General features: G+C 46.0%; 1 protein-coding gene across 1 annotated transcript in view; it reads left to right on the plus strand.

The window, feature by feature from the left end:
• The window catches only part of LOC143299800 (putative universal stress protein SERP1273), a 132,025-nt gene that overhangs the window by 115,453 nt on the left and 6,572 nt on the right, over nt 1–10,000 (plus strand). Inside the window, exon 2 of the mRNA XM_076613241.1 lies at nt 3,250–3,333. Coding sequence (XP_076469356.1) covers nt 3,250–3,333 — 84 coding nt within the window. The remainder of the gene's footprint in view (nt 1–3,249; nt 3,334–10,000) is intronic.

Consider the following 10,000-nt stretch of genomic DNA (forward strand, 5'->3'; position numbering starts at 1 on the left):
ACATTTCTGCTAGAACCATGTAACGAGGCTTAGTTCATACATTTCTGCTAGAACCATGTAACTAGGCTAAAGTTAGTTTATACATTTCTGCTAGACCATGTAACGAGGCTAAAGTTAGTTCATACATTTCTGCTAGAACCATGTAACGAGGCTGAAGTTTGTTCATACATTTCTGCAAGAACCATGTAACGTGGCTAAAATTAAAACTCTGCTGCCCGACGTCCTCAGAAAGAAAAAATCTGGGCACATCACTCCTCTTTTGCAACATCTCCACTGGCCCCCTGGCTCACACAGAATAAAGTACAAGATCAGCACACTATGTTATAAATGTATTCACAAATCTGCCCCTTCCTATCTCTGCGGCTGCCTTTACCTCTACACTCCATCTTGCTCACTACGATCGGTGTCGGATCCAGTCTGTTTACGCATACCCAGATTCAAATACTCGACTGTTGCCGCCGTTCTTTCTCTGTCTCTGGACCTTGCAATTGGAATGAACTTCCTCTTTCGCTTCGTCAAGTCTCCACACTCAGCTCTTTCAAGTCTGGCCTTAAAACCCACCTCTTCTCAAAATAGCCTCCCTTGCCTGCCCTTCCTTGTCTTCATTTTCTACATTTTAGAGTCATGCATGCGTGTGAATGACTGGTGCAAAAGCGCTTTGATTTGTCTCTGCACAAGATTCAACGCTATATAAATACCATTATTATTATAATTATATTTATTTCTGCTAGAACAATGTAACTAGGCTGAAGATGGTTCATATCTAGCACCATGTAACTGGACTAAAGATCAACTTTATTCTATTTTTGGATTTATTTATTTATTTTCTTTTTATCTATTTTCTTCCTCGATTTGATGACATCCATTTATTTGTTTATGTATCCATGTACTATATTTTTTTCTCCTCCAGGCCTGAATAATTAGCGCTTTGGATTACGCTGCTGGTCAGACATCTGCTTAGCAGATGTAGTGTAGCGTATATGGTTTTGTCCGAACGCTGTGGCGGCTTCTTGAGTAGCTGAACTGAACTGAAGTTGAACGGGCTGCATTAATAATAATAATGATGATTATTATTATGAAAATGATAGTAATAATAATGATAATAATGATACTGGATACTTATATATCCAGTAACCTGCTCCAGGTGATTTATAAGACACTTTTGCTTACATTACACATTACATCAATGTTACGTACACACACTAACAAACAGACACACACACACACACACACACACACTCCACTCACACTCACACACACACACACACACACACACGGGGAGGGGGGTGGGGGGGAGGCGGCCCGTTTATTCGTTGGCCTCAATCAGCAGTAACATTAACTCAAAGCACAAACCGTGGGCATCCGATTTGTCGGCTGGGCAAATTGTGTGTGTGTGTGTGTGGGAGGGGGGCCGGAGGGGATGGATAGTAGGGGTAGTGGTGGTGGGGTGGTGGTGGTGGTCAGCAGCTATACAGACTGTGGATGAAGTAATAGTTGCCTCTTTAATCGATTTGCAACCAGTCAGTTCATATCTTCTTTTCCCAGTTGATTTACAGTAGTGATGGTTTGTTGTTGTTGTTTTTACACCCTCGTGGGAAACGTGGGTAGGAACTCTTATAAATCCTACCCATTCTTAGAAATCCTACCTATTCTTATAAATACTACCCATTCTTATAAATCCTACCTATTCTTATAAATGCTACCCATTCTTTTGTCCCTCTTGAGTGAGAGAGAGAGAGAGACGGAGAGAGAGGGTGTGTGCTGTGGGGTGGTGGTTAGGCAGACAGACGATCAGAGATAGATAGAGAGAGAGAGTGACAAACACAATAATGTTTTCTTTCATTGTCCATTTAGCGTTATAACATCCTTCAGACAAACGGGCGAGAGAACAAAAAACAACAACAAAAAACCAACAACCAAACACATACTTGTGAACACATCTCCTGTAATTTGCACGATCGTTTGAACTGCACACACGCACGCACGCGTGCATTCTGTCACAGAGGGGACAGAGAGAGAGACAGAGACAGAGAGAAATAGAGAGAGAGAGACAGGAAGAGAGAAACTGAGAGATAGAGGAGAGAAAGAGAGAGAGACAGAGAGGGGGGAAGAAACACAGAGAGAAGGTAAGAGAGAGAGAGAGAGACGGACAGACACACACACACACACACACGCACGTACGCACGCACACACAAACACACACACACACACACACACACACACAGATCGCAATAAAACGAAATCGATCAACAGCAACACCGCAGTTTCTCATTCTACAAGAGTATAGACTGCATTGGGGAAAGGAAGTTTTCGGTTGAGAGGGTTGCATTAATCGAGCACACAGTCCATTCAGTGGTTGAACGGCTGGTATCCTCCCTTTGATCCGGGGAGCGAATAACACTGAATTTGCCGGTCGAACGATTTTGACGATATTGGCTAGGCAAGAAAAAGAAAAGAAGCACTTTAAAGGGAGCGAAGGGGTATAGATAGGGTTTATGCGTTCTGTTATCGAGCACATTACTTTCTTTACCGATAATTTCCGCGGCGCACTAGCTGTTGTGTTATGTTGAATTGTGTTGCATTGCGCTGTTCTGTACTGTATTGTATTGCACTGTATTGCATTGCATTGTATTGTATTGTATTACTGGGCAAACGGCAAAATGAAAGCTGTACCATCAATGGTTTCTTCATTAAAACGGGAAGCCGTTTACAGTTCAGTCTTTTGTGAAGGACTATGACTCTCAACCTGGGAGGCAAGATTGCACTGACTCTTAGTTAATGCTGGCCTTTGGGGAACGAACCATCCCCAACACCGACTGTCCTAAAAACCCCTCTTGGCCGAGAGAGTGGGGATGTAACCTGGGCAAGACACTCTCTACAATAATGAAATTCCAGCCCAAAATAGTTGGGATAGCAGTTGCCCCTTCTGCTGTTCTGGTGGTCATTGTCGAACACGACTGACCATCATACAATTGTATTGTGTTGTACTGTATTGTACTGCATTGTATTGTACTGTATTGTATTATATTGTATTGTACTGTATTGTATTGTATTGTACTGTATTGTACTCTGTTGTACTGTATTGTATTGTACTGTATTGTACTCTTGTACTGTATTGTATTGTACTGTATTGTCTTGTACTGTATTGTGTTGTATTGTACTGTACTGTATTGTGTTGTACTGTATTGCACTGCATTGTATTGTATTGTATTGTATTGCATTGTTTTGTATTGTGAGGGTCTGTTGCAGGGTACGTCAGCAACATGCACAGGCCAGAGAACAAGCTGATCCTGGTCCACTGCCCGGAGACACTGGCCAACGTCACTGTCATGAGTCAGTTCTTCCTTCCTGCCTGTCTGTCTGTCTCTCTGCCTAATGCTTGTTTGTTTGTCTGTCCGTATGATGTCTGTATGACGTATGTTTTTCTGATGTCTGTATGTCTGCCTGTCTGTCTTTACGTTGATCGTACGTCTCTGTGTCTGTCTGATTGTACGCCTGTCTGTCTGTCTGTCTGTCTGATTGTACGTCTGTCTATCTGCCTGTCTGTCTGTCAGTCTGTCTGATTGTACGTCTGTGTCTGCCTGTCTACCTGCCTGTCTGTCTGTCTGCCTGTCTGTCTGCCTGCCTGTCTGCCTGTCTGTCTGCCTGTCTGTCTGTCTGTCTGCCTGCCTGTCTGTCTGCCTGCCTGTCTGTCTGTCTGCCTGTCTGTCTGTCTGCCTGCCTGTCTGTCTGTCTGCCTGTCTGTCTGCCTGCCTGCCTGTCTGTCTGTCTGCCTGCCTGTCTGTCTGTCTGCCTGTCTGTCTGCCTGCCTGCCTGTCTGTCTGTCCGTCTGCCTGTCTGTCTGTCTGTCTGTCTATCTGTCGGCCTGTCTGGCTGTCTGACGTATGCCCGATGTCTGTCTGATGTCTGTCTGTCCATATGTCTATGTATACCCGATCTTTCTCTGATGTCTGTCTATCTGTCTGCCTGATGAATGTCTGTCTGTTCACTGCATTCCTTCTCTCTTTAAACCTTTAACTCTCTCCATACGAACGGCGAAAGAATCGACGTTAACAGCGTTTCACCCCAGTTACCATCATCAAGATATTGCAAGCGGAAGGCTCTTATACTGAAAAGGTGAATTTTGACAAAGAATACCACAATTCTGACGACGGAAGCTAAAGGTTGGGTCATTCAGACACCCACAGGACATCCGAGGGGTCTGTGTAGAGGAGAAGAGAGGACTGGCCGTACTGAGTGAGTTAAATCCGGACTGCTCTCTCCACAATGAGAACGCCACTTTTTTTCTTTTTCTTTTTTTTCTAACTTTACTGTCTGCGAGTGTATTTGTTTCCCGATCAATCACCGTAAAGCCGATACGGAAATCCGTACAGTAACGGAAATACTCCCAACAATGAAATCTCTCCACCACGACAGCAGCAGAGTTTGGTACGGAGCCAGATTCTGTGGTCTCTCAAAACTGGAGGAAGAGATAGGGGGGTGGGGGTACGGGGGAGGAGGGGGTGGAGGGAAGGAGGGGGGGGAGGGTGTTGCTGTATATTGACCAGCGAAGCTCTGCTCCCACCAATTCGGGTATGACGTCTCTGCAGCGAAAGAAATGAATGTTCTTGTGTACCGTCCCCCCCCCCCACCAACCACCCTACCCCCCTACCCACACCCCACCCTCCCTCTCTGCTCTGTCTGGAACTGCAGCCGGCGGCTTCAAGAGAATTCCCACTGCTCATTTCTCGGAAACGAGTCAGTTCTGTATGAACTTCGTTGAAAATGGATCGCCTGTGGTTTGGGTTGGGAGAAGAGAGAGAGGGGTGGGTGGGTGGGGGGTGGGGGGGGGAGGGGGCGGGGCTGAGGAGGATGGCTGATTGATTAATTGATTGATAGGGATACTTTTGTAGTGCCCTGTCCAAGGTCAGAGACCAAGCTCTAAGAGAGCTTTACAAGCACAGAATCATTGGTACTGATATAGTGCATGATTATCCTCTTGTCAGAAACCAACTGCTTTACGAACACAGAATCATTGGTACTGAAATAGCGCATATGCTCAGTCAGACACCAGCCTCTAAGCGCTTTATAAACACAGTCATCCGCACAACAGTGACTGATATTGATACTTGTACAGCGTTTACCCAAAAAGCCCGATCTCTAAGCGCTTTACAAACACAGAGTCGTTTGCACAGCAGTGACTGATATGGATACTTCATACAGTGCATATCCTCGGTCACAAAGCTCTTAACGCCTTGCAGAGTCATTTGCACAACAGACTGCTTACCTGGGCAGAACCGACTGACAGCTACCTTTATGCGCTCATCATTCGTTTCCTGTGTCATTCTATCAAGTTTCAGTCACGCTCGCGCGCGCGCATACACTCACACGCAGACACAAACACACACACACACACACACAATCACGCACGCACACGCACGCACGCACGCACACACACACACACACACACACACACACACACACACACATCCCTCACACACCTCACACCTCACATATTTAAAGCGCAAAAAAACCCAACCAACAACATTGATGATGAGTGTGCCCATTTATCAAGTTTCAGAAAAAAAGACATAAGAAATATTCAAAGCTGACATTAAACAAATTCTCCTGGTGTCTATATTACAGGAAAAGAAACGTCCCCGTAACTGACATATATGCTTGTGAATAAGGACACAGGACGTAATATTCAATATATATAGCATATTACAGCAGTCGTATTTTGCCTGCCAGCAAAAAAAAAAAAAAAAAAAAAAAAAAAAAAAAAAAGGCGACGGAGACAGTTGCGTGAATATGATGATACCGTACTTTGTTATTAATCTGGTTTCGGGGCAACCACTATCGGCAGGTTGGATTCATCCTCCCTCTCTCTCTCCCTCTCTCTCCCCGACCCCACAATCTTATCTGATGGAGCGCGCACACACGCGACAGATAGAGAGAGATGGGGGGGGGGGGAGCGCAGGAGAAGAGATAGATGGATGGATAGATAGATTGAGACAGACAGACGAGGACGAGATAGATAGATAGATAGATAGATAGATGTACTGACAAATGGATAGAGACAGTGGCACGGACAAATTCAGACAAAGAAAGAGAGAAAGACTGACAGAGTAAGAGAGTGAGAGAGAGACAGACAGACAGAGACTGACAGAGACAGAGGCACAGTCACAGAGAGAGAGAGACAGACAGACAGAGACAGACAAATTCTTTAGCCAAGACTCTACAGACTCTGTAACCAAGACCCTATTGATTATGTAGCCAACACTATCTATACTCTCTCGCCAAGACCCTATAGATTATATGCACTCTGTGGACTGTATGTCAAAGACCCAGCAGATTGTGTTACCGAGACCTTGTGGACTCTTGAGCCATGATGCTATACTGGCGTTAGACTTTGTTGTCAAGACCTAATAGACTCTCTCGCCAAGACAAAGACTCTGCAGTTAAGACCTTATTGAATACTCGTATTCTGCAGCCAATACCTTATCAATTCTGTAGCCAAGACCTTTTGAATTATGTAGCCAAAACCATAATAGACTCTGTAGCCAAGACCTTGTAGATCCAAGACCCAATAGACTATGTTGCCAGGACCTTGCAAAACCTGTAGCCAGGACCCAATAGACTTCGTACGGCCAAGACCAATCAGACTTTGTTGCCAAGACTTTGTAGAGCTAAGACCCAAAATGACAACGTTGCCAAAACCTTGCAAACTCTGTTAGCCATCACCGAATAGACTATGCTTGCCAAGACTTTTTAGGCTCTAGAGCCAAGACATTATAGATTCTGTTGCCAAGGTATTGTAGACTCTAGAGCCAAGACTCTATAGATTATGTTGCCAAAACCATGTAAACTCTGACCTCATATGCTCTGTCGCCAAGGTCTTGTCAAGCCAAGAACCTACAGAATCTGTTGCCAAGACCTTGTAGGCTCAAGAGCCAAGACCCAACAGATTCTATTGCCAAGACCTTGTAGACTTTAGAGCCAAGACCCCAAAAGATTCTACTGCCAAGACCTTGTAGACTCTAAAGCCAAGACCCCAAAAGATTCTATTGCCAAAACTTTGTAGACTTTAGAGCCAAGACCCCAAAAGATTCTACTGCCAAGACCTTGTAGACTCTAGAGCCAAGACCCCAAAAAATTATATTGCCAAGGCCTTGTAGACTCTAGAGCCAAGACCCCAAAACATTCTATTGCCAAGACCTTGTAGACTCTAAAGCCAAGACCCCAAAACATTCTATTGCCAAGACCTTGTAGACTCTAAAGCCAAAACCCCAAAACATTCTATTGCCAAGACCTTGTAGACTATAGAGCTACACGATCTTATGGCCTGTAGTGTGGAGTCTCTGTCCAAGGCCATCAGTGTTAACCACCACCAGTAATGACTCATTTGGCCCAGTGCAGCAGCTTATTTGTATTTGCATTTCTTTTTATCACAACAGATTTCTCTGTGTGAAATTCGGGCTGCTCTTCCCAGGGAGAGCGCGTCGCTACACTAAAGTGCTACCCTTTAAAAAAAAAAAATTCCCCTGGGTGCAGTTTAATTTGTTTTTTTTTTCCTGTCCAAGTGGATTTTCTACAGAATTTTGCCTCAGTTTATCGTCTCATCTGAATGACTAGCGTCCAGACCACCGCTCAAGGTCTAGTGGAGGGGGAGAAAATATCGGCGGCTGAGCCGTGATTCGAACCAGCGCGCTCAGATTCTCTCGCTTCCTAGGCGGACGCGTTACCTCTAGGCCATCACTCCACTTGGTAAGAAAACAAATCAGCAGAGTTCTGCGTTTTCAAACCAACATCCGCACAATTTCGTTTTCCATCAGGGATGTGGGTGGGTGGCGGGAGAGGGGGAGGGAGGGAGGGGGAGGAATGGAGGGAGAGGGGGAGGAATGGAGGGAGAGGGGGAGGAATGGAGGGAGAGGGGGAGGAATGGAGGGGGGAGGGAGGGAGGAGAGGAATGGAGGGAGAGGGGGAGGGAGGGAGGGAGAGGGGGAGGAATGGAGCGGGGAGGAATGGAGGGAGAGGGGGAGGAATGGAGGGGGGAGGGGAAGGAATGGAGGGGGGAGGGAGGGAGAGGGGGAGGGAGGGAGGGAGAGGGGGAGGAATGGAGGGGGGGAGGGAGGGAGGGAGAGGAATGGAGGGAGAGGGGGAGGAATGGAGGGGGAGGAGAGGAGAGAAGGGGAGAGGGAAGGAGGAATGGATGGGGGACGCGTTACCTCCAGGCCATCACTCTACCCCCGTTCGTGTTGTTGTTGTTTGTTTGGGGTGGTTGTTTTTTTACCCCGGGTTAAAGGTTGACGAGCCCAGATTAGCCCCGAGTTCTGTGTTCACTGGCATGGAATGCCCCCCGGGGGAAACTTTCAACTGGTCACAATTTAGCTAATCACTGCCCCTCCCCATACACCATCGTCTCTCCATCGTAAAGGGCATAGGGGTCATTCTACCCACTTTCAAGGAACCCCCGCCAACCCCGGGAGGGTAAATTTTTAGCCAAGATAGAATCAATTATTCATGTACATTGACATTCTGTCTTCTGAGCCTCTCTTTTCCCTAAACACACACACACTCTCTCTCTCTCTCTCTCACTCTCTCTCTCTCACACACACACACACACACACACTCTCTCTCTCTCACACACACACACACACACTCTCTCTCTCACACACACACTCTTTCTTTCTCTCTCTCACACACACACGCGCGCGAGCGCATGCACACACACACACGCACGCACGCACGCACACATACACACACACACACATGCAAGCACACACACACACACGCAAGCACACACACACACACACACACACACACACACACACACACACAGACACACACAAATGATGCTCGCGTGTCCTGAACTTGATGCCTGCCTTGAGACAAGTACAAAATCAGTCTCCCTTTCCCTCCCTCCCCCCCCCTCTCTCTCTCTCCATCTCTGTCTCTGTCTCCCCTCTCTCTCTCCCTTTCTCTTTCTTTCCCTCCCTCTCTTTTCCTTTTTCTGTCTCCCCCGTAGTCTCCCTCTTTATCCGTTCCCCCTTCTCTCTCTATACCTCTCTCTCTCCATCTCTCTCTCTCTTCCTCCCTCTCTCTCTCCTCTCTCAGGTATACATACATCATTATGTCAACCAGAGGCAGTTCCAATTCCATTTCCAGCCGAGGAGTTAGCCGATGACATTGATACATTAATATATTAAATGTGGCACAAAATGCCCTGTGGTGAGGTCCCCTCTCTCTCTCTCTCTCTCTCTCTCTCTCAGGTATACATATATCATTATATCAACCGTAGGCAGTTCCAATTCCATTTCCTGCCGAGGAGTCTGCATATATATATATATATATATATATATATATATATATATATATATATATGAATGTGGCACAAAATGCCCTGTGCTAATCTTTTTCTTTTCTATTCTTTTTTTTTTTTTGTTTTTTTTTGTTTGTTTTTTGTTTTTGTTTTGTTTTGCTTTTTTGTCAGCGAACATGTTGTTTTGATATGAGGGTTTTACTCTGTTCTGTTGAAATATTGAATGTGGAGTGATGGCCTAGAGGTAACGCGTCCGCCTAGGAAGCGAGAGAATCTGAGCGTGCTGGTTCGAATCACGGCTCAGCCGGCGATATTTTCTCCCCCTCCACTAGACCTTGAGCGGTGGTCTGGACGCTAGTCATTCAGATGAGACGATAAACTGAGGTCCCGTGTGCAGCATGCACTCATCGCACGTAAAAGAACCCACGGCAACAAAAGGGATGTTCATGGCATTATTCTGTAGAAAAATCCACTTCGATAGGAGAAACAAATAAAACTGCACGCAGGAAAAAAATACAAAAAAAAAGGGGGGGGGGGGGGGGGCGCTGTAGTGTGGCGACGCGCTCTCCCTGGGGAGAGCAGCCCCAATTTCACACAGAGAAATCTGTTGTGACAAAAAGAGACATACAAATACAAATAAATACTGTGGCCTGAGAACACAAAATTGCACTTCACAAAAGCCCGAGGTCTGTGTGTGTG

This window comes from Babylonia areolata, chromosome 25 (assembly GCF_041734735.1).
Source record: "Babylonia areolata isolate BAREFJ2019XMU chromosome 25, ASM4173473v1, whole genome shotgun sequence".
Classification (NCBI taxonomy): domain Eukaryota; kingdom Metazoa; phylum Mollusca; class Gastropoda; order Neogastropoda; family Buccinidae; genus Babylonia; species Babylonia areolata.